At 49.9% G+C, this 23,723-nt stretch overlaps 9 protein-coding genes across 9 annotated transcripts; 5 read left to right on the forward strand and 4 right to left on the reverse strand.

Annotated features, from left to right (window-relative positions):
* Positions 1-558: 558 nt before the first annotated feature.
* N7533_005234 (Zn(II)2Cys6 transcription factor domain-containing protein) lies at positions 559-2,344 on the forward strand (the record flags this gene model as incomplete). The annotated part of the gene is made up of 3 exons (XM_057101884.1): positions 559-615; positions 682-1,449; positions 1,574-2,344. The coding sequence occupies 3 exons, from the start codon at positions 559-561 to the stop codon at positions 2,342-2,344; spliced, it is 1,596 nt and encodes a 531-aa protein (XP_056961514.1).
* An 839-nt stretch (positions 2,345-3,183) lies between these two features.
* Positions 3,184-6,977, reverse strand: N7533_005235 (putative telomere silencing protein Zds1; the record flags this gene model as incomplete). Its single annotated transcript, XM_057101885.1, has 3 exons — positions 3,184-3,447; positions 3,517-5,949; positions 6,900-6,977. 3 exons carry the CDS (start codon positions 6,975-6,977, stop codon positions 3,184-3,186), a joined length of 2,775 nt encoding a protein of 924 aa, XP_056961515.1.
* A 597-nt stretch (positions 6,978-7,574) lies between these two features.
* N7533_005236 (SYLF and SH3 domain-containing protein) lies at positions 7,575-9,072 on the reverse strand (the record flags this gene model as incomplete). The annotated part of the gene is made up of 4 exons (XM_057101886.1): positions 7,575-7,599; positions 7,691-8,766; positions 8,838-8,941; positions 9,030-9,072. The coding sequence occupies 4 exons, from the start codon at positions 9,070-9,072 to the stop codon at positions 7,575-7,577; spliced, it is 1,248 nt and encodes a 415-aa protein (XP_056961516.1).
* Positions 9,073-10,041: 969 nt separating this feature from the next.
* On the forward strand, positions 10,042-11,999 carry gem1 (ERMES complex Ca(2+)-binding regulatory GTPase GEM1; the record flags this gene model as incomplete). The annotated part of the gene is made up of 2 exons (XM_057101887.1): positions 10,042-10,051; positions 10,111-11,999. The coding sequence occupies 2 exons, from the start codon at positions 10,042-10,044 to the stop codon at positions 11,997-11,999; spliced, it is 1,899 nt and encodes a 632-aa protein (XP_056961517.1).
* Positions 12,000-12,737: 738 nt separating this feature from the next.
* Positions 12,738-14,958, forward strand: N7533_005238 (WD40 repeat domain-containing protein; the record flags this gene model as incomplete). Its single annotated transcript, XM_057101888.1, has 7 exons — positions 12,738-12,742; positions 12,933-13,075; positions 13,186-14,122; positions 14,180-14,465; positions 14,529-14,726; positions 14,780-14,855; positions 14,906-14,958. The coding sequence occupies 7 exons, from the start codon at positions 12,738-12,740 to the stop codon at positions 14,956-14,958; spliced, it is 1,698 nt and encodes a 565-aa protein (XP_056961518.1).
* A 291-nt stretch (positions 14,959-15,249) lies between these two features.
* N7533_005239 (uncharacterized protein) lies at positions 15,250-16,221 on the reverse strand (the record flags this gene model as incomplete). Its single annotated transcript, XM_057101889.1, has 3 exons — positions 15,250-15,330; positions 15,441-16,088; positions 16,135-16,221. The coding sequence occupies 3 exons, from the start codon at positions 16,219-16,221 to the stop codon at positions 15,250-15,252; spliced, it is 816 nt and encodes a 271-aa protein (XP_056961519.1).
* A 499-nt stretch (positions 16,222-16,720) lies between these two features.
* On the reverse strand, positions 16,721-18,214 carry N7533_005240 (GPI anchored serine-threonine rich family protein; the record flags this gene model as incomplete). Its single annotated transcript, XM_057101890.1, has 6 exons — positions 16,721-16,841; positions 16,939-17,142; positions 17,442-17,762; positions 17,825-17,965; positions 18,033-18,111; positions 18,163-18,214. 6 exons carry the CDS (start codon positions 18,212-18,214, stop codon positions 16,721-16,723), a joined length of 918 nt encoding a protein of 305 aa, XP_056961520.1.
* A 2,126-nt stretch (positions 18,215-20,340) lies between these two features.
* N7533_005241 (uncharacterized protein) lies at positions 20,341-22,054 on the forward strand (the record flags this gene model as incomplete). Its single annotated transcript, XM_057101891.1, has 2 exons — positions 20,341-20,370; positions 20,432-22,054. 2 exons carry the CDS (start codon positions 20,341-20,343, stop codon positions 22,052-22,054), a joined length of 1,653 nt encoding a protein of 550 aa, XP_056961521.1.
* Positions 22,055-22,456: 402 nt separating this feature from the next.
* N7533_005242 (peptide-methionine (R)-S-oxide reductase) lies at positions 22,457-23,157 on the forward strand (the record flags this gene model as incomplete). The annotated part of the gene is made up of 2 exons (XM_057101892.1): positions 22,457-22,718; positions 22,784-23,157. 2 exons carry the CDS (start codon positions 22,457-22,459, stop codon positions 23,155-23,157), a joined length of 636 nt encoding a protein of 211 aa, XP_056961522.1.
* Positions 23,158-23,723: the final 566 nt, after the last annotated feature.

Below are 23,723 nucleotides of genomic sequence, written 5' to 3' on the forward strand. Positions count from 1 at the left end.
TTTCCTATGGGGATTCGCTCTTCTCTAAATACATTTTGACTATCATGATGAACAATGAACTTATGGCTCGTGCCAGCGCGACATCGCGCCCAAAGGAGTATAGAGAGATCAGCCTGAGGCGCAGACCCGCCTTTGCCCCCATACTTAAAATTATTTCTGGGCCCTGAGGAAACCTAAACGGCCCCCAAATGGCCCCCCCAAAAAAGCTCAGCCTGAGCCATGTGTTGTAATATCCGCCCCAATCGTAGGCCGCCAACTCAGCCTTGAAGCGGTACATCCTGCCCAACACGGTTAGCCTCATCACTTGCCAAGCGGAGCCCTGAATATGACGCTGATGGCGCAGCGTCAGCTCCAACTTCTCGAATAACTTCACACCTGTGCTTTTTAGCGTACAGACCGCATATTTGTGGTCGACAAAGAATTCCCCCTGACAGCCTGTGACATCAATCCGTGTGCATCACAGTAGCGGTAGAGATCCGCACCGATCCCCACTTCCCTCAGGGTCCATCTACTGTACATGATTTACCCCCTCCCAGATCCAGATCCACCGAAAAGGAAATGCCGGGCGTACCAACAGGAAGGGCCTGTGATGCCTGCCGTAAACAAAAGAAAAAGGTCCGCTGCATCGATCCAGATTCGTATTCACCAGGCGATCAATCCCACTAATGACAACGACAACAGTGTGATGAAAAGCAACCCGCCTGTGCTCGCTGTCTACGCCTAAAGATCCCCTGCGTTGGATCAGGCAAGTTGCGATTCAAATTCCAAGAAGAAAAGCAGTACTCCACGCGCGTGAAAAAACAGCTCGCGCTCTCCAGCTCCAATGGAGACTCCGGAAGTCTACCTAATACTTCCTGCGAATCTCGATACCAGTCTTCGCCTGTAAAGGAATCCGCCGCTACCGAAAAACAAATATTACAATTATTGTCTCGCAAACAGAGACATCCAGATAAGGTCCAACTAATGCCCCCAGAGTCCCCACAGTCCGTGCCTCATAGCGATATCTCCTCCTTGGCCGGCGGGTTTATCATGACTATTAAGCGAACCACCGACCTACGCTATAACCTCTGGTGGTCATTCGGCTTATGGCTTGAAGATATACCCCGACGGCTTGGGACTAATGAGGCGCTTGACCGTGCGGTGGATACCCTGACAACCGCGCACTCTAATTTTTCATGTAACCGGGGCCCCTCGGTGGAGGCGCTATCCAAGCACTCGCGTGCTCTCCGCACGCTAAGCGTGTACCTAGACGACAGGGTCCATGCACAGTCATCCAGCACGCTTTCTGCCGTGATGATCCTGTTGATCTGCCAGTTATTCTTAGGACCCTCGAATCGAAAGTTCTCGGGCCATGCGGAGGGTGCGGCGGCTATTCTCAAAGCACGGAAGGACTTTGGTCCCCGTGATGCGTTTGAGGCGAAGTTATTTCTATCAATGCGCGGCAGTGTGGTTCGTCTCATTTCTTTCTCTCCTATCATTCCATTTTCTTTCCTTTTATTCCACTCGTTCTTCGCTGGACGTCCACACGCCTGCCTGCTTTTACACACCCCCATACTAACCCCAACCCACTCAGCTCTTCGAAGGCATCTTCAACGACAGAATAAACCTTACCCCAGAAGAATGGGACAACCTAGTCCGAAACGACTACGACAGCAGCACTCCAGAGGGCCAAATGCTCCTAAACCTCTCAAAGGCCCCAAACCTAATGCGGCGCGGCCGCGAAGCCCTCCGCACAGCCACAGACACAACCTCCCTCCGCGACGAAGTCTGGTCAATATACCAAGACTGCAAAACAAACCTAAGCACAATGAAGCACCGCTCCGTCGAAAATGACCTCTCAGAGCTCTACAAGACCGCCAGTCCCGCCGGCCGAAAATTCATCCTGGAATTCGGCTTCGCGCATTATCAGCGTACGTATGGGATTGGTCTTGCTTGCACGCTTGTGTTTAATTGTATTCTTTCTGCGCTGGATGCGTATGGGAGCCGGCGCGAGTCCGGCCAGGGCGGTGGTGCTGGTGGTGGAATAACCGAGTTCGACGCAACGTATCTGTCAGAGGAGGTGCTTGCTCTGGCGAAACGATCGGTAATTTGGAAGCCTATCGGGGCGGCTTATATTGTTGTCTGCGTTAGTTCGGCGTGGGCGGCGACGTCTGATCCGGTCTTGAGGGCGAAGTTGTTTGCCGTTGCGATTGATTTTAATAATGATTTTCATGTGAGAGATGCGCGCGTTTTTGAGAGGGAGATGTTGCATACGACGGAGCATTTGCGGCTTGGGGCGTCGTTTCAGTCGTGTGCGTTTTTAGAGGATTCGAGTCCTTCTACTAGTAGTACGCAGCTGGTTTGATGTGATGTGATGCGACACATGATAAGTGACTATGATGATGATTACTCTTACGAAGACTATGACCCGTTTCTATGTTTCTATTGTTCTATGTTTCTATGTTTTCTTTTGTACTAGATAGCATTGATACCTATACAGATTACATCCTGGCTGGATATCCCAAGATTTTGAATGTGAATAGAACGGCACCCACCAATGTTGCTAATTGCCTGTATTATTCCATCGATCCACATTGTACGAATGGTATACAATGGCATCAAATAAAAGAGTAATGGTTTAAGTGAGAAAAGGGGGAATACAGAGATTGGTCCAAGCTGCTCGGACCCAAGGTGAACCAAGAGAAAACACAAGAAAAAAAAAGAAAACCCCAGACGCTATGCGAAGTGACAAATCAGACCATGTGTGTGAACAAACTATATGGCAATGCACAGGCCCAAGACGACAAGAGGCCAGAGGCAGAAAGGAAAGGGCTATAAACGGCCAGGCAAAAGAAGGAGCCCAGGGCAAAAAAAAATGGCACAATAGGCCCCCAATCGTAGTTCCTGCCGATTAATGTCCCTGGAATCCTGAAATGTGCGTGAAGCAAAGATACGAGCCCCATGGCTCGAGATGACCCGTCATTCGAGAAGAGGGGAAGATAAAAGGCGGTTGAAAGGAAGGAATAGAGATGGTGGCAAAGAAAAGGAAGAAAATAGGAGAGAGGCAACAAGGCTTATACAATGTTCCAGTATCAACTATCAACCAGGACTGACAAACGCGTGGGTATTTCCGTGGGTCGCAGAAAACGAGAAATCAGAATGGCAGACAAAAAAGGGAAATGAGTGAAGTCACCGGCTCTTGGTTCACCACATATCATCGTCATCGTCGTCATCCAAATGGGCATCATGGCCATGGCCGCCATAAGACGAGTGCCCGTACTGGTAATGTCCCGAGTCGTAAACATGGCCATTTTCGTAGCCATGTTTACCATTGCTTCCCTGGGACTGGTACGGATCATGCGGATCGTCGTCGTAGTCATACATGGATGGATCATCATATGCGCTATCCGCGTATTGGTGTTGTTGTTGTTGTTGTTGTTGTTGTTGTTGTTGTTGCTGATCCTGTGCCTGTAAAAATATGGGAAGGTATGCAGTCAGTCACCCAGCTCATTCGTTAGAATCCAGTTTTTCACTAACCTCTTGGTATCGCTGATATTGAGTGTACTCATCAGGCTGGTCCCTTTGTTGAGAAGACCTCTGAGACCCAGAAGATGCCACCACCATGTGGGGGTGCATCTGCTGTACCTTTTCCAGATATGAGTACATGAAATTGCTCAGCAACACCTGGGAGTGAAGTGCACGTCGCGGATTCGCAAGTTTGATGTGCGCCATGCGATAAATTGCTCGCTCCTCCAAGATGGAAAATCGTGTCCAAGGATAGTCGACATCTGCCTTCAGCACCCGCACTGGGGGATCAGGAGAGAGATTGCGCGAAGAGTTCTTTCGATGGTGGCCCTCCCCGCTATGCTTTTTCCTACCACCACCAAAAATCGATGAGAAGATGCCGTCTTTCTCTTTTTTGGACTCCCCCGAAGCCCTTCGAACACCATCTTTTCGTCGCTCTTCCTCCAACTTCGGGTCAAGGCGATCAAGGATGAGACTTTCCCTGCCCTTCGGGCTGTTGTCCATGGATGATTGCGTGGGTGTTTCGATGCGAGAATTATGGTGTGTTATCTTGTCGGAGAACCTCGACCTCGACTTCTTCGAGTCTCCATCCTTATCCTTCTTTTTATCCTTTTCTTCACTGCCCAGCAACCAGTGCCAGCTCGACTTTCGCCCCTCGGACTCCTTCTTGGACTTCTTGCCCTCAGATTTACGGTCCTCGGGTTTCCGTTGCTCCTCCGGCATGGTCGGGATGAATGAGAGGCTATCCGTCCGTGTGTTGTTGCCGGGTATCATCTGAGGATTATTGCTAAAGTCGTCAAGCGTGTTGGTAGTAGTGTCTTTGCCTGGTTGCCGGCCCATCGCAGTACGCTTGCTGGGGGTGGAGTCTTGAACTGAGGATGTTTGGGCCGAGTATTGTGATGGTGCATTGCGTTCGGCTGATCGCGAAGAAGGTGGACTGGGGCTAGATTGTTCACGGTAGGAGTCGATGGGGGGTGTCTCGATAATCGCAGGGACGGTCTGCTGATTCTGGGGAGTGTTTGTATTAGATCGGCCATTCAAATCGACGCGAGAATTCCATTCTCGGTCATATGCAGTTGCATTCGACTGGTTGAAAGAGTCATTCTGCGGGTGGACGCTAGGAGCATTCGCCTCCTCTCGCTCAGCTTCCGGATCATCAAGAATGGAGTCGAATGCAGTGCCAAGGGCATTCGCCGAGTAAGTCGTGCCACGGGAAGAGGTCGAGGGCCCACGCGTTGGCCGAGAGGATGTGGAGGAAACCGAGTCCGTGGACGCGCGAGTAGATCCGAGAATTGACTGGTCATCGGATGGAGTAATAATCGGAGGAGCTGAACCAGCTGATTCAGAGAGACCTCTACCCACTCGTTTGGAATAGGGAGGCTTCTCGCCCTTCTTTAAGCTGCCCTTCCTGTACTGTGTCCGGGTCGATCTTCGTAGGCTGTGTCCTGGTGGTGCTGGGGGTAGAATCGGTTTGTCCTCGTGGGCCGCGATGCTCGCATTTTGCATCTCTCGCACGAGATCGACCGGGGAGGTAGATTTCGAATCGTCCACTATAGTTTCCAACTCCTGTAAGTTAGGACTGAGCATCCCATCGCGCCGACTTGATTGCGATCGCTGTCGCTCCAATCGATCCGCACCATCCGTATAGCCAGAGGAGCTGTCGATTTGTCGAGACAGCATAGACCGTTTGCGACGAAGGCCGCTGCCCGATCCCTGGCGTTCGGGCCCAAGAGACGAAAAGTCGCCCGATTTCCGTTTGATAATATCGGCCTTGCTTTCCAAGAATGTCTTGAACTCCTTCGGTGCCAACTCGGGGTGTAGACTGGCCGGGACCCAAAATAATCTCGAGGTGTCATTTTCATCAGCGGTGGGGGAGGGAGGTACGGATGGAACGGAGAGGTTGCCGCCATAGGATGGAAGATCGGGATCGCCAGTTGCTGCGACATCCATGGACATACGGCGAATGGCGGCCAGGTTGTTCAGCTCTTGCACAACGGCGGCCGGGTCCGACTCGTAATCGATATCGTTCAAAGGGAAGGAGGAGGTCGCGGTTTCCGACACTGATCGTGTAGAGTCTGGGGATCCGGGTTCGTTGTCGCGGTCAAATGACCGATGAGGAGAGAGAGGTGGGCGTAAGTGACCATTTGTTGTCTTGGGCTGTCCCTCGACCGGCGAGTTCTGCTTCTGCATTTGCGTATGTGTATGCGTAGGTGATAAGGTGGAGGGGGCGGCGGAGTCGGCGGCTCGCGGAATCGTTGATATTGATTCGCCTAGTGGTGACGCTATATAACTGAGACGCCTCGGATCATTGCGATCGTAGTCATCGTCGTACATATGCCCGATAGCTTCGGTGACATGGTGACTTGGGTCGCTAATGGAGAGATGAGGTGAATGTCCTCTCCGAGTCGTGTGTCCGCCGCCTGCCTCAGGGGCACTCGTGGAAGCCTATAATGAAAAGAAAAAAAGAGTCAGTGCCGTAGACTTCAACAAAAGCATTCATCCCACGCGCGGTGCCAAGTTAATGCGGAGCTGACAGCGGCGGAGACTCGATCTCAAAAGTTCAGGGCTTCGGGGGAGGAGACGAAAGCAGCGATAATTGGGGCAGGAGGTCAAGCAACCGCGGGGCGGGATGAGATTGAAGATGAGGTCGGAGGAATATAATGAGGAACGCACCTGCATGGGAACCAGCTATACAGGAAACCAAGGCCAAGAAACCCTTAAGACCAGAGGGTAGCCAGGAGGGGGGGGGGGAGAGGGGGAGAGGGCAGGTCAAGGTGCCACCTGAAGACGAGCGATCATCGAAGCGGGGAGAGAGAAAAGGGAAGAGGAGTAAAGAAACCGGGAGTTTATGGCATATGGGGGGGTGGGAGGACGAAGAAGTGAACTGGTGGGAGGAAAGAAGTGGTGTGTGTGTGTCTGTGTGTGTGTGTGAGTTGGTTGTTGGATGAGTTCGTGGAGGCTCCACCAAAAGGAAACGGGAAGCCTGGCCAGTCCATGGACGATCTGGAGAAATCAAAGGATCGACACTTTGTCTTTCTCTTTACTCTCTCTCTCTCTCTCATACTGCCTACCTACAGATACTCTCTCACAGTTCGGATTGGAACCTCTGGTATACAAGTACGACCCGGTCTCCTTGGTTCTCTATCTCCTTGACCTTGTGGCACTCCTGAAACTTACTACTGACTGATGGATCATGACGCGAGGCTGAAGGGCCCGTCAGATCTCTTCCCGCCAATAGTTTGGTTCTTTATTTTCTGACATGGCGAATGACTCTTAATTAGTGTTACTAGCAATGGAAAGACTAGGACTAGGCATCAGGATGAGCCATCGACAGCCTGATATCTTCAATTCAATTCCCTACAATCGGTGAGAAATACACCATGGTGTGGTCTCACGCTGAAACCACGCGATCGCCCTCGAACCAGAACCCACCCAGTATCAATCTGCCCCGTGCCAACCGGGTCAGGGGACATGGTGATAGTCTTAGGTCGCTGCCGTGTGACTCTACTGGCTACGGCAGAGCGGGAGGTGCAATTGATTGGCGTCTGTTATTCCAAAGGTCCTGAGCGCCACGCTGGAACGGCCCATGCTCATGGGGCTGGTCTAAGCTGAAGAAAAGGTGGAATCTGACCCCCGGCCGAAACGTTATTTCCACAAAGCATCCGAAGAGGAATCCGGAGAGGAGGAGAAAGAAGAAGAAGAAGGAAGCAAAATCAAAGCACTCGGACCGAAACTCTAGAAACATGCAAAGCTAACACAAAATCCGTTGATGTTGCGAAGCAAAGAAGAAACCTTTGTGACGAGAATGAGAAACTCCAACGCTCGAGGTATGAAGGCGGTATCCAGAAGAAGGGAATCGAAAGAAAAGAGAAAAAGAAAGAACAAAGAGAAAAAGAAAGAACAAAGAGAAAAAGAAAGAACAAAGAGAAAAAGAAAATAAGAAAATAAGAAATGCGCCCAAAATATGTTCATCATACCCCATACCATATCCAACCGAGCCATCATCCCCGGGAGCTATACTGCAAAGAATGAGCATACGGGCATACCCGTGAGATTTCGTTCCTATGTGTCTAGGATGATGCGTCGACGTAGTTACTGTGATCATGTCAGCTTGGCTCTCATCCAGCTGAGGTTCATTCTGGCCAGGCTCGGATGCAATTCACCTGCCTGCCTGCCTGCTGCTTACCTAGGGAAAATGCCCACACGGTCGCCGATCCGACCAGTCCACCAATCCTCCGCCTTCTCTGTCCGTTTGAGGATCGTGATCACTTCACCCTTCTTGAATCCCAGGTCACCATCTTGGTCCGCATCAAAGGTGTACAGCGCAACCGCCTGGTCCGAACGCAACCCAGCGCCCTGGCCCGTTCTTCGGGCAAAGACCGGCTTGGGCGCGGTCGGTCGAGTCGGTCTGCGATCCGAGTAGGAATAATCATCATCATATGGCGTGGTGTTGCTACGGCTGCGTCCGTATGTATCACCCGGCGCTTCTCGCGTGGTCGCAGACCGACCCAGGCCTCCAGCCGGTCGATCATACACATCGTCAGCCCAGGTGTTCGCTCGACGCGGCTTGTCGCGGTAATCATATTCATCATTCTGGGTGTTCGCACGTTCCCTTCGCGTCCCCTGACCATAGGCCTCTCCGCGACGTCCCTCCCAAACCACATCGTCGTGGCTATCATCGTAAACCGGGATGTCGTTATACATCGCATCCCCTCCCGCGGAGGCAGAGCCATTGGGGCCACCACGACCGCCATAGAAGGCGCGCGATGCCAGTACACGCATGAGCGCGTCGGTAGATGGTGGCGGTCGAACCGTTCCTTGAAGTAGCTGGCCCGCCGAAACACGACTCTGATACATCTTCTGATTGGCATCCTTGCGCTCAACAAGCATACTACCTTCCAGACTGACACCAGCGAAGAGACCCTTAGTCTTTGAGTATGAAAAGATGGCCGCAACACCCTTTGTGCTGGCGGCACCGGCGGCCTCGGCATTTCGGCCGATCGGGCCAGCCGCGAGAGAGACATTGCCACCAAGTGTGAGGGTTCCTACTTGAGAGAATGTGCGAACGGCAGAGGCGTCATTGAGAATGAAGACGAAGTCGGTCAGTTCGAAACCAATCTGGCCACCGACACCGGCGCCAGCGGTCGCGATAGCGGAGGGGGCCGACCAGGAGCCATCGGCGAGGCGGGCGACAACGATACCGGAACCGAAACGACCTGATCCAATGAATCCGGCTTTGAGAACTGTGAGGATGGCAAGGCCCTGGTGAAGGGAAGGATTAGGGTTGAGCCACAAGGTGGACGGTGTTCTACCCCGCGATATATGAGACTCACCTTTGCGTTGGCCAGAATCTCGGGCGGAATGACCTTATCTGGACCGAAGGCCTGCTTTGGGTCCACGAAGGAGGTTAAGATCTTTGCCGCCTTCTTGCATTCACCTGTTCACGAGGAGGGGTGTTCGTTAGCCGGAGATGCCGCATGCGATTGCGGGGAAGCCAACAGTGAGAGGACAGGGACATTACATACTGCTCAGAGACGACGGCAGGGGGTTGTGGATCCCAAGTGGCATCTTGATGGGAGGGAGTTATATGAAGGTGAGGGAGAGAGGAGTAAGGACTTTGGAGGAGTTGGATCGGAGTTGGAGGTTCGGGCAGGTTAGTCAGTGAGATGGGGCCAGTGTGGGCCTGATGACGGGTGACTCGTGGAGGTGGCTAGTAGTACAGGTAGTACCTAGGTAGTGAACGAGATAGAAGTAAATACACCACCCGATTTGGTAAATGAGACTCTGATCACAAAGCTGGTTCCTGAGCTTATGCAAGAAGGCAATGTGTTGAGAATGATATATGACGCCTACAGACTCCCATTCGATTCATTAAAGTGTGCCATTGGGTGTGGCGCAGCAGGGTCACTCTCCAACGGCAACTCTCCCGGCGGGGTTAGAGGGCCGTGCTACTAAGTACATAAGTATACCTAGAGTACTAACTAGTTATCTACTGGTAAGTGTTACATACCTAGGTACTATTATGGAGCTACTAGTACTATTATCATTTATGCCACCCTCCACGTCTATACCACACTGGCAGGTATATAATACGGTACTAGTAGTAGAAGTACTACTACTACTGGCTTAGTCCGAGTCCAATTTAGTATAGTTAAGGGGACCCGTTGACTCATGTTAGTGGTTATATACAACTCAAAAATACTACTAGTATTCCAAGGTTCACATGGAACAATTTCAAGTTGAACTACAAACCCATGGAGGATTCCCATTCATGGATTTCATTATTCTGGTAATAGTATACCTAGGTACTCGGAAACTGTAGGCTGCGTTTGTACCGATACTGCCGATGCCGAGCTCCACTCTGCATGGCTTGGCACGAGGTCGGCCCCGATGCTAAGGTAGACAGACCATTTCTTATCGCATTCATAACACACCTGGGCACGACTTGACCCTACAGCAACCGCCTCCTACGACTAGGTGCAGTACGGCCATGCCCAGACCATAGACCTCGCGAAACTTGATACCTTTGCATTGCCAATGGCTACAGGTACGACCTTCTCACTCCACTGCACCCGCGCCCCTAACTGACCTTGGTGACAACCTCAGTCCGCATTAGCGTCTGCGGCGACGAAGGCACTGGCAAGTCCAGCTTGATCACTTCCCTGGTCAAGGGTGTCTTCGTCACCAACAAGATCCAGCCCATTCTACCTCAGATCACCATCCCTCCTACCATCGGCACCCCCGAAAATGTCACTACTACCACTGTCGTCGACACCTCCGCTCTCCCGCAAGAACGAAACAACCTGGCCCGAGAGATTCGCAAGTCCAACGTGATCTTGTTGGTCTACTCCGACCACTATAGCTATGAACGCGTCGCCCTATTCTGGCTACCCTATTTCCGATCCCTGGGCGTCAATGTCCCCGTTGTGCTCTGCGCCAACAAGTCGGACCTCGTCGCGAGCCACAGCGAGGCACAGGTTATCGAAGAGGAAATGCTTCCATTGATGTCGGAGTTCAAGGAAATTGATTCTTGCATTCGCACGAGTGCACGTGAGCATCGGAATGTCAATGAAGCTTTCTTCGTTTGCCAAAAGGCTGTCACCCACCCAATCGCCCCCCTTTTCGATTCAAAGGAAGCCGCATTAAAACCCGCCGCCGTCGCCGCACTTCAACGCATCTTCTACCTCAGCGACAAGGATCGGGATGGATATCTGTCGGATAAGGAGATCGCGGACTTCCAAACCCGATGCTTCGGCAAGCCTCTCAGCGAGGAGGACCTGGCCCATATTAAAGAAACCATTCAACGGAGCTTCCCGGACTCAGTAAACGACTCCGGAATCGACTGCCCTGGTTTTATCCATTTAAATAAGCTGTACGCGGAAAAGGGTCGACACGAGACGGTCTGGATTATCCTACGAGCATTCCAGTACACCGACAACTTATCCCTACAAGAAAACTTCCTACACCCCCGGTTTGAGGTCCCACCTTATGCCTCGGCAGAACTTTCGCCGGAAGGGTATCGTTTCTTCGTGAATCTATTTCTACTATCCGATAAGGATAATGACGGTGGTCTAAACCATGCCGAACTGGCGTCCTTGTTCGCACCGACCCCTGGATTGCCGGCATCTTGGGCCGACGGTTCGTTCCCTTCTTCAACAGTCCGCAATGAAGCCGGGCATGTTACACTCCAGGGATGGCTCGCGCAATGGAGTATGACAACCTTCATGTCTGCCAAGACCACACTAGAATACTTGGCCTACCTCGGCTTTGAATCGTCGGACCGAAGTAATCCTTCCATCACATCGGCGTTGAAGGTGACGCGACCGCGCAAGAGAAGGCGACGCCCGGGACGCGTCGGACGAAATGTAGTTCAATGCCACGTTTTGGGTGCTGCCGGGTCAGGAAAATCAGCTCTTTTGGACGCGCTCCTGTCGCGTGGATTTAGCTCGACATATCATCCCACCATTCAACCCCGCACAGCTGTGAATACAGTTGAGCTACCAGGCGGCAAACAGTGCTATCTGATTATGGACGAACTGGGTGAACTAGAGCCTGCAATTCTTGAGAACCAGGCGAAATTACTGGACCAATGCGATGTGGTCGCCTATACATACGACTCGTCTGATCCGGACTCCTTTGCGTATATACCTGCGCTAAGAGCCAAGTACCCCCATCTTGAGGAACTGCCGAGTGTGTTTATTGCCCTCAAGGCCGACTTGGACCGGACCACGCAGCGGGCGGAGCATCAGCCCCACGAATACACAGCGATGCTGAATATCCCCAGCCCCCCTCTTCATGTCAGCGTGACCTGGAATTCCATCCAGGAGGTCTTTGTGCATATTGCGGAAGCCGCGATGGAGCCCAGCACGGCATTCCCGCGCAGTGAAGAGGATGTTGAAGGCAAATGGATGTCGTGGGGTATCGCCTTGGGGGCGGTCGTCTGTGCCGGGGCCGCAGCAGTGATGATCTGGCGACGAGTGGGGAGCGGGCAATGAGTGAGTTGGACTAGTAGTACTACTAGTAATCAGATGATAGTGATATAATAATACCCTGATACCCTGATACCCTGAGCAAACCATTATATAATCACATATTAGTAACTAAACATCATGCAGAGAGATCTAAACCAAGAGGCTATTAGTAAGGCAATCAAGGCAGAGCAAATGTATTAATGGAGATGAAGTATTCTAAGATTAAAAAGACACTACCTAGGTACTCGGATATAATTATAAAGTCATAGTAGTATACTCTATGTATAAAACCTTGGAATCACCCCCGTGATATTTCCCCGCCAAGCCCCGGAGTTCAGGCACGAGACTTGGTAACTTCTCCGCTTCGCAATTACCCCGGACCGCTGATCTCTGCACTGCACCTCTCCTCCTCCGTACCTTTGCGTGCTTCTCCTCTCCCTACATTTCTCTACATTTGGTCTTGGGAAATTGTTTTGGTCTCACCTTCATCGATATAGATCCCTTGCTCGCCCATTCTTCATAGCGGATTCATTGAATAATCCCCGGGCCAGTGCGGTCTCTTCCCCTCATCTCCTCCGACATCGCCAAAGAAGCCACATCGAGGCTCTTCAGCTCTTGATATTCGACGTCAAATTGGGACGAACTATCTCACCTTTGCGGCAGGATCTATCTCTGACTGTAGCGCTGTTGTTGTGTTCTGCTTCCTAGCCCGTGTTACGACATTAGGTCTCTCCCGGTCGAAATCGAGACGGTAACGCAACCATGTTGTAAGATGGCCCTCCCTTCCTTCTTTTCAATCCTTTCCTTTCCTCTCTATACTCCTCCATATTCCATACTTGATGTGGGATATGATGTGACCGTCCTATGCCGAAAAGTCACCTTCCCCGCGACCCTTGGGCCGATCAAGATAGCAACCACAGTCCAGGCACATACTGACCCAACTCAACCACCCCCCAGTGTCCTACCACCTCCCCCTCCGAGATACACTATCCCTGTCGCTTATGCGGCGGGGGCGGCGAACGGCATGGCAGTCCCTGTGGTCGAAACGAACAACACCATCTCTCATCCGGAGAGCGGATGTCCCCTGCAAGTCGGAGAAGGTATGTGCATGCATGTCTATCGCATTCCAGTTCACACGTGTCGTCGAGGCCCTTCCCCCTCACGTCTCCTTTCGGCTCAAGTGCACTGCTAATGAAAATCCTGACGATAGGTACCTATACCCTCAAGGATGACCTTCTGCTCGCGACACCACCCCCACACCCTTCCGAAGCACCCATTATCAACCCCAACCCACTGGCCACTGTTCCAAACCCTCCCACCTCTGGAGTCAAGCTATCGCTAGTCAGCCTGGATCATCGCAAGCAACCTCCGACCTTCCTGAAGACAGCCATTGTAGCACCGCCGTTCGGAGATGGGAACCCCGCACTTGCGGCCCCCGTGCTACCGGCAAAGGATGCGCTGAAGCGGCGCAAACCTAAGAACAATATTATCAAGAGCAGCTCCTCATTTGTGTCTCGGGTAATAACGCACGAAACATCGGCCAAGCGCCTGAGCGAACGTGACCCGAATGGCATTTTTGCCTTTGCCAACATCAACCGAGCATTCCAATGGCTGGACCTTAACTCGGCTCAGAAGGAGGAACATCTCACTAAAGTCCTTTTCACCAAAGCGCACATGCTCTGTCACGATATCAACGAGTTGACCAAGACCTCTTCACACCTGGATATTGTGATGGGTTCCTCCGCCGGTGACATCATTTGGTATGAGCCGATGTCGCAGAAATATGCCCGCATCAATAAGAATGGTGTGATTAACAACTCCCCTGTTACCCATATCAAATGGCTCCCGGGATCTGAAAACTTGTTCCTTGCATCGCATGCGAATGGCGTGTTGGTCGTTTACGATAAGGAGAAGGAGGATGCACTCTTCACCCCTGAGGTGATACCCCCTCCCGACCATGACCCCAGCAAGTTTCCCTTGGAGGTTCTCAAATCAGTGCAATCGAAGAACCAGAAGACCAACCCGATATGTCTCTGGAAGCTAGCGAATCAAAAAATTTCCCATTTCTCCTTCGCGCCTGATCAGAGACATCTGGCAGTTGTCCTGGAGGATGGTTCTCTCCGATTAATGGACTACTTGGAAGAGGAGTATGTTAAGAATTCATGAGCCTACTGTGTAAATGAGTACTAACCAGTTCAACACAGGATTTTGGACATCTTCCGCAGCTACTACGGTGGTATAATCTGCGTTTGCTGGTCGCCCGACGGTAAATACATTGTGACTGGTGGCCAAGACGACCTTCTCACTATCTGGTCTTTCCCCGAGCGCAAAATCGTCGCTCGCTGCCAGGGACACAATTCCTTCGTTTCCGCGGTCGCGTTTGATCCGTGGCGTTGTGACCAGAAGACCTATCGATTTGGCAGCGTCGGTGATGACTGCAGGCTCCTCTTGTGGGATTTCAGCGTCGGCATGCTTCATAGACCTCGTGCGGTTCGTTTTTTTTTTCTCATCCCAATATTGTCTCCGATCAAAACTGCTAACCTTGTTCAACAGCACCAAAGTACTGCCCGTCACCGAAGCAGTGTTGTTGTGCCGAGCACACAAGGCGGCAATCGCTATCGGGCTGACAGTGGCGGTAACCGTCTTCGCTCGGACTCGGAAAAAACCGAAAAGCTCGACAGCATTATTGATCCGATGGCTAGCCATCCTGTTGAGCCTCGGGCTCGGACTGCTATGTTGCCTCCTATTATGGTATGTTCCAAGCAGCCTCTTTGAACTTACATTCATCCTAACAATATGCCTAGTCCAAAATTGTCGGAGAAGATCCTATTTGCTGGCTCGGTTTCCAAAAGGATTCTATTATGACATCCTCTCTCGAAGGTTTGTGGATAACTTCCCGGAACCACGAAGATTATTACTGACACTATCAGGCCACATTCGCACTTGGGATCGACCAAGTGATAGCGTTATCAAGTCAGGATAATCGTCGTTGAACTTTAAGTTTCGCAGATTAGCTCAGTCCAATTCTACTAGTATTTTGAGGCTGGACAGTATATATGAAGGTTATTGCGTGGCTATAGTATTTCCCAGCGTTGAGGGACAAGATTTACCCGTCCCATGATTTCAGATACCCAGTTTATCAAGCAGAAAAGAGGACGAGACCAGTACATAATTTTCAAGTTCCAAGTTTGCTTTGATATTTGAACAATTTAATTTCTACTCGCTTCAATCAACTCTTCCGACTAACATCCGTCCCCGTGGCGATATCGCTGTCTCACAATTTCGAATCTGCACCTACTGACACCCCCTCAAGGTTCAACTCGGTGGTACACAAGAGAAAGGTATCACGAAGTGCCTGGACAGTCAGCCTGATCCCTTGAACCCGATTTGCAAGAATCCGATCCACAACAGAACAAAGCAGCCTCCAGGACAAAAGCACAACGAGAGGAGGGGATTCAAACTCACCGAAAGCCGATACTTCTCATTAATAGCCTGGTAATCATCACCAGCGAGCATATCGCAGAAATGCCGAATAGAAGGATAATGCACGAGGGAGATCTCATCCCACCACCCCTCCGCCGCACCATCGCCGCGGCAACTTGACTCTGGGCTGGAATTTTTGCTATCGCGCTGCTGCGGCTGCAGCTGCGGTGTCACCACCACATTACCAACCAGCTTCGCGTCTCCGCCGCGTTTGCCCGCGACAGGGACGAAGGCCTGACCGTACTGGTAGTAACTCTGCTTACCGGTGGGCTGCTGAAAATGTAGCAGATTGAGCATCGTCACGGGGCCGGGGTGCGTCTCGGATAACTCGTTCATGAAGGATACGAGGCTTGGGGAGATTTCGAGATTTTGCGAGCTTGGTTTGCTGCTGTTGGAGAGGTGTTTTTCTAATGATCCTGTTAGGGCGGTTGAGGCAGATTTTTCTTGCAAGGCTTTGTTGCGGGTTGTGTAGTTGGCGAGGAGTTTTGAGGGAATCCCTGTTGGGATTTTGTATTCTGATTTTATGGCGGTGCGGAGGTGGGTTGGGATCGGGTCTGTGGTGTTTTTGTTGGGTTGGAGAAGGAGCAAGAGATCCCAGTTTTCTGTTGCTAGGGGGGGTTTTATCCAGGTCTGTTGGGTGGATTACGATGTGTCGGGGTCTTGAGGCTAGGATCACTTTGGTTGATTTTTGTAATTCTTGGATGTAGGATTGTGGATTGGTTGGTTGGTTGAAAGCGAGGAGGTGGAGAGTGCAGACCGGCATGGTTGGGTCAGAGAGTGAAGCTTCGATGATTGTAGAAGTTGAGTGTGGAGAGAATAGAACGTAGCTGCGAGAAAGTTATGCGGTCTATGCAATTGATTTCACTGCGGGGAAATGGGTCGATCGGCGCGCCGATGCCGAGGTTTACTTAGAGTTGTTGAATAATCCCTACCCGATACTAATGTAGCTACGATCATAGCGAAGAAGCTTTCTCAGTCGTCAAAATATCATGATCGATTATTGCAGAATTCATTAATAATTAAAGCCCCAATAGCAACAAAAGCAAGCCCGAATAAACTTTATTCTTCCCCCTCCATCGTCGGTCAAACTATGTCTGAAACCATAATAGACACCTTGACATTCTCAATTGATAAAGCTCAGCACCACGTATCAGTGTTTTGGAATAAAAGATTTCATCGCTACGAGTCATCAGAGCATCAGAGCAGCAAGTCCCAGAAGAAGACTGCCGGCATGGTTGGTAGGCATCAACAATCCCGCTGCATTAGAAGTTGTGGTAGCCTCTTCCGTGGCAGTGGAAGTCATAGTCTTCGTATGGTGCGAGGTAGTAGTCGAAGTCTCTGTAGAAGTAGAAGAATGAGTCTTTGTGGTCATGGTGGTTTCGCCTAGAAAATGAAAGAGTCAGCGACTCGTAACAACTGAGGGAGTGAATTTTGCAGTGACTAAAGAATCTGGAAGCCCGAGGTGGCACCAATAACTGACCCGTGGTGCTCATGGTGGATGTCTTTGTGCGGGTATGGGTAGTAGTAGTAGTAGTAGATGTAGGGGAAGAAGAAGTAGAGGTAGAAGTAGAAGTGCTGAAAGTGCTGGTAGTTTTTGTATGCGTAGATGTAGGAGAAGATGTAGAAGTAGAAGTGGAAGTAGATAGAGATGTAGAGGTGGAGGTGGAGGTAGAAGTAGATGTGGCTGATGTGGTAGAACGCATTTTAGTGGAACTGTGCAATGTAGAAGATGGAAGAGACTCCGACGAAGTTGAGTAGGTTGTAGTAGATACAGTGCTTGATATTGAGGAAGAGGAAGAGGGTGTAGATGTCGTTATAAACGACGATGAAGAGAAGGATGTGGTAAGTGCTGAAGTGGTAGAGCTAAGAATGGAAGATAAAGAAGAAGTGGACGCACTGGTAGTAGAGGTCGTTAAAGAAGATGAAGTATGGGTAGAAGTAGAAATAGGTGAAGAAGTAGATGAAGAGGTGGTATAGGTAGACGCACTGGTGAGGGTGTGAGTAGTGGTCGGAGAAGTGGAAGAAGCAGTCGAGGAATCTGAAGTAGTCGACGCAGACAAAGAAGTCATAGAGGTTGTAGCAGAGAGAGAGGTAGTTTCAGAAGCAGCAGAAGTGGAATCGGTGGCAGAAGTGAAATCGGTAATAGAAAGAGAGTTCGTAGCAGAAGTGTAATCGGTAGCAGTGGCTGTTTCCTTACCAGAGCTAGCAGTCAGATCGGCATGATCAGCCACCTTGAATTGCGATGACTGTGCCAAAATGGCCTGGGCGTCGGTATCCGAGACAAAGTTAACCTGGTATCCGCGACTGCAACAACTATCGTCAGAATCTTGCCAACTAAAAACTGGGGTTGTGCGAAGTTGGGTTACCCAGTATCGACACCGTCTATGCTTTTGGCATTGATGGTGTATGACCCCTTGTTTTTGGGGACATCTGATGCCACGAGCTCTTGGGTGGGCGGATAAACATTTTGGTTGACGAGGTAGATGGAGAAGGTGTCAGGGTCGGTCCTATGCTTGTGATTAGTGACTTTGAAAACTAACAAGCCATGCAACTCATTGTAAGGAGAGGACAGACTCTACGGCGTGCCATTTCACCGTCACAGACTTGGAATTGTCGACATTTTGGCCCACGACGGGTGAGGTGATGACGAGACCTAATCAAAGTCTGTTAGATTTGTATGTCGAGCAAATATTGGAAGTCGTACCTGCAGCCGTGGCCGTGAAGGCGATCAGGAACGAGATGATCGTGGTTCGCATTTTGAGTTATTAGCCCACTTCCTGTCTTGCAATGATTACAATAAGAAAATATGCACAATCAAATCTTCGGACTGGATCGAGGAAAAGGACGGTCAGCTTAGGAGAAGAATAGTGCAGACTTGAGAGGGGCAGCAATGGTTTATAAGTTTCATATAACTAGAAACCGCCACCCATTGCACAACATTTGGCCAATTCCATTCTGAGCTTTTCTGAGCCAGGTTATTCGTGATGCTTCAATGCGTCATGTCTCATGCTTCCATATCTAGGGGAGTACAAAAAGCAGCCAGCAAGGGCCGTACTCCCCTACCACCCAGGCAGAATACACAGTCTATCACGGGTACTATCTTCTATCTCTCAAAGGTATGTAGACTGTAGCTGCAACAAATCAACTTTAGTCCAGATTTGAATTCTCAACCGGCGAATTTGTGCAGCACAGTCGACGCCATTGCGACCGGCCGCGCGTCATAGTTCCTGTGCAGTACCTGTCCATATTGAAAAATGAGGGGATACTGCTGCAATTCATAAGCTTCTGTGGTCAAAACAAATCTTTTAGGTATCTGTCACTGGGATCACCGCTGCAGCCCATTTTAGATAGGTAGTGGTCACCAGGGTAGCTTTGCAAAGATAAGATGTCGGCTGACTTTTTCAAAACTTGGAAGAATAAGGCTCTTCTCCCAGCTATAATACTAGCTTCATATCTCGCACAAGTAAATTCTCTACATTCTTGCAAAGACTGGGCTTGTGGCGTTAAACTGATGACCCACGAGGCAGGCTATTCATTCACCTCACGATATTGTTCCAATCCTATCCCGAAGGAGAGGAAATTATTTCGAGGGGTCATAGCGCTTCGGAATGGATGGGTTCCCTGCGCATGGTCTCGGATCGAAGTCATGAATTTATGTGGGACAAAAGCCAATGGCCGAGCCCAGCTACTAGTATGTTTTCAACCTGACTTCTTCCCTCACGCAACACGGGAATAAGTACTAGTTAATATGAGCGCAAACACAATTTCTGCTTGAAATCTCTATTTGATTCATTATAGCAACAATATCCCTCCTTTTGAACCCCCCCATTCATTGTGAGGGCGAGGGTATGGATTTCGGCTACTCGCACAGCGGGATACAGCCTCGGATCGGAATCATCTTGATTGGATTCTCCCTGGATTGAATTCAAATGTGCCTATCGGCGTCCTATGTTGCACTTCGGATTCCTGTTTTGTTCTTGCTGAGAGGTTGTGGTCCTTCGGTCTCTGACACGTACCCGTGCTCTCCGATAGTCCTTCCGCCGTCGGATTCAACTTATTCGCTACCCTAGGATACCGGTATGCGGTATCTAAGAACCACTTTTCAACCCACTGATTCTCCTAAATACTATCTTCATTGTTATATATGACGTAGGATCCGGGAGCTTCGTTTGTTCAAGAACAACTTGAAAATACCCCTGCCTATTACTTTGAGGCTTTGTAGACTTCGCATCCTAAGAAGTCGTTAGTACAAGGCCAAAGAAAGTAACTGATCAGCTCATACTGCTGGATTTACCGTTCTCTTGGAGCTTTCTGTGCCTCTTTAGGTTTCAAACGAGGGCGACGAATTTCAACTGGTACCTGACTCAACGTTGAGAAAATCTAAAGGTCGAATACGGAGAGGTGACTAGACTAAATATGATCTACTATGAAGTGGGGGTAGCCTATGGCGTTTGTTTCAATAATTGACGGGATCGCACTTTCTTATTAACAGTGTGATATTGATAGGCACCCAGAATGAACGAGGCATCAAGAGACCCCACTATCCAATGAGGCTATGTAGCGCAGCCATAGAAATGTAATTCAGCCAATCAAAACAATCAAAATGCTACCAAGACTATTCGGGCCCATCAGGTTGGCGGTGGCGAGGGGCATAAAAAAGACTCCCCCACGCGGCTCGGAGATATTCCTTCCCTCCGCAACTTGGACCTAGGGACTGTCGCACACGCTTTGCTTTCATGGAGCTTTGGACGAACGCTACCGATTAGTTCTCCTATATTTTCTTTCTTTTTATTCTTTCACTCTCTTATTTTCGCCCTAGAGAATTAGGGCATGTCACTTGAACATATGGACATTTCCAATATTGTTGACGACATTCATCATCATGGATGATTCCAGCGATACTTTTCGATCTGTAAGTTCTCTTTAATATGGAATATGGCTCAGTGGGGTATCTGACGCGACTCGGTCCATAGGAACTGGAGAAAACATATTGCCCTCCATTAGACTCCGCTCTTTTTGCTGCTCTTTCATCCGATTTTAATCTTACGGATTCCAACGATGTCACTGCTTTACGGGAAATTTTAGATTCCCTAAAAGAATCTGCTCAGCTCCAAGAAAATGACCCATTCGATCCTTCAGGCACGGCAAATGAGCAGGTTGCCAGCGAGATGGGAGGAATCCTTTCTGAGGCTGGGACCTCAGGTCATGGAGATTCACTACGCACATTCACTGATGTTACTAGTATGGAGTCGCATTTTTCTTCTGAAGAAAGCTCTGATAGAAACATTGCGTCGCCGATAAACCCGAACATTGCGTATACTATTGCCGCTGATGGGTCTTTGGAATTGACCGGCGCATCGGCAAACGACAAAGTGGCCTTGCTAGCTGCAATGTTTCCCAGTGTCTCTCTCCTTGATATAGAGCAGTGCTTGAAGAAGAGCAATGGTGATGTCGACAAATCAATGGACGTGTTGCTAAACTTGTCTTTTTTCAAAGAGACTTCAATTACCGGGGACGACAGCCACATATCAGTGCCCAAGGGCATTGATGGTTTTTATGCAGGAAACGCAGACATCGGTCGGCAGAAGGGTCGCAACAAGAAGCGCAATAAGAACCAAAAAATCCCTCTGGCGCGTTCCTCATCATATCAAGACGCGTCCACCACGAACAAGTGGAATACAGGCAAGGCTGATATCGATTTTATTTGCTCGTGCATCCCTGATCTTCCCAGGGGAAAGATCTCGGCCATCTACAACAGCAAAGGGATGGACCTCCGTGCGACGATCAAGGCTTTGGCTCTTGATGGCCAACTTGATGATTCCGATGTTGATAAGGACCCTGCTACAATGGAACATGTTGCTGAACTCACCGCTGTCTATCCAACCATCTCGAAGACCACACTGATCGGTTTACTTCGGGTAACGGGCAATATGGTAACACCGGCAAATGAACTGGCAGCGGTGTTGCTTCGGCAGCCTTCCCAGGCTGAGATCAGTGAACTTATCAAATTTACGCCTGCGCCACTTAATCTTAATGAAGACGAGGAGAATACTCTCTCTGGAGCTTCCTATCGTCCCAAGGAGCCTTCTCATGACAATATCGAATATGAAGACCTGCAAGCTACTGCAAATGCCAATTTTGCCGCAAGTTCAGCTGCGAATATGCAGGCTGCACAAGCTGCGCGTCGCTCAAGATCCAACCATCTATACGGCGGAGTGTCGGCGTATTACCGCCAAGTTGGACAGGAGCATCGGGAGCGCGCAATGAATCAACTTGCTGCCGCATCTGATCGGCTTGTCGACAAACAGTCGTCGAAATGTGATCTCGACTTGCATGGTGTCAATGTTGAAAATGCAAAGCGCATCGTTCGCGAGCGGGTTGCTGCCTGGTGGGATTCCCTTGGAGATGCCAGGTATATTCGAGGAGGAGGTATTGATGTTCATGGCGGCTATAAAATCATCACCGGTATTGGTCGCCATAGTCGGGATGGCACTTCTAGACTAGGCCCGGCTGTTGGGAAGATGCTAATCAGTGAAGGATGGCGAATAAGTATCACACCTGGGTCTTTGATTGTTCTCGGTGCTAGTCGGCGCTAGCACCTAATTTGGAGTGATGTTCATGGACCTTTCATCGGAACATCTTCAAATCATTTCCATGATAATACTTGACATATTATGGCTTCTTCCGAGGCTGGCATCAGATGATATTGACTGGCATCATGATGAGAGCTTGACATATATGCACGATTTTCTTTTGCTAGAGGATACCCATAAACAAATGCATTACTGGAGTTTCATTGGCTCATTTTCTATACTATACTGGTCACTGGCCTTTTAATCTCCTAGGGTAAACCACAAGTACCAGTATGACCGTCTAAACAAATTGTAATAAAGTCCAAATTCGAGCTCCCCGCATGATGACGTAACCACATATGTCTTACCGGGCTCCATCGCGCCCCTCAACGACAGTAACTGCATAATCTGCTGACGACCTTCTCTATGCGACATCAAATAATCCGAAGCTTGCAAGCACCCATCAGGCAACTCACCTTCGTTAAAACTGCAGTTCCTGCTAGGCATTACTCTATATTCACGCGCAAGACACCCGGTCCAACGAGCGCCAAAACACTCCGCGCTGCCCCAGCCTTGCCGTTCCTCGGTGCACTATTCGGCTCAAGCAGCAGTTCCAACGATACAACCGAGAACATGTCGTACCCGGACAAGCGCAGCGATGAGCAATGGAGAACAGTTCTGAATCCCGGTAAGGAACTAGCTTTTCCGTAAAGTCAGCAACGAACACGTTTCTAACCGCCAGTCTACGCGCAGAACAGTTTCGGATTCTCCGTGAGAAGGGCACCGAGCCCGCTGGTACCGGTGAATATGACAAGCATTATCCCTCAAAGGGTGTCTATAACTGCGCCGGCTGTGATGCGCCCCTCTACACTGCCGACCACAAGTTCAAGTCTGGCTGTGGCTGGCCCGCTTACTTTGATTCGATCCCCGGTGCCGTGAAGAGACATGTCGATAACACCTTTGGCATGAAGCGGACCGAGATTGTTTGCAACAACTGTGGCGGTCATCTTGGGCACGTTTTCGAGGGCGAGGGATTCAACACGCCGACCGATGAGCGACACTGTGTCAACAGTATCAGTTTGCGCTTTTCGGAGGACGCTGATCCTAAGGTCAAGTCCAAGGCGTGATTGGGTATAAAGTTGTTTAAACATATTTAAGGTCTTGGTGGTGTAGGAACTTGATTGGATTGGGCGGAGACGCTTGTTTTGAGTACCTCGGGGTTGTATAGTTAGTGTCATGTGATGGATTTATAGCCATCAAGATGTGAACTTGTCAAAAAAAAAGTTGAAAAGTTGAGCCCTGGAGTTTTCTCATATTCAACCTGAAGCAAGTTCAAACTTTGGAATTGAAGTTGTTCTAGAGTAGTACTACCAGTACTAGTATGGCGAAAATATAGCACAACTTGAACTCGAAGTGAACTTCTTTGCATGATCTTGGCAAGAGAAGTTGAATTTGGGAACAAAATATAGTACTGCCTAAGGTATGTCCACGAGTGTCCTCGTAGTAAGGAAAATTAGAACCCTGATCTTTAGAGATTGAATCAAAAAGAGGAGCCTCCGAGGCAATATACTTCAAACTGCACATCTGGCATGTCTCGCCCGGCCCTACTAACCCCCGGCCGCAGCCTAAGGCCGCAGCACCGACCGCCACCTGCGCATTGCGGCCATTGTTTCTCCTTTCTCATCATCACTTC

This window comes from Penicillium manginii, assembly GCF_028828005.1.
Source record: "Penicillium manginii strain IBT 31320 chromosome Unknown utg000004l:1.0-7231830.0:1.0-7236170.0, whole genome shotgun sequence".
Taxonomy (NCBI): Eukaryota; Fungi; Ascomycota; class Eurotiomycetes; order Eurotiales; family Aspergillaceae; genus Penicillium; species Penicillium manginii.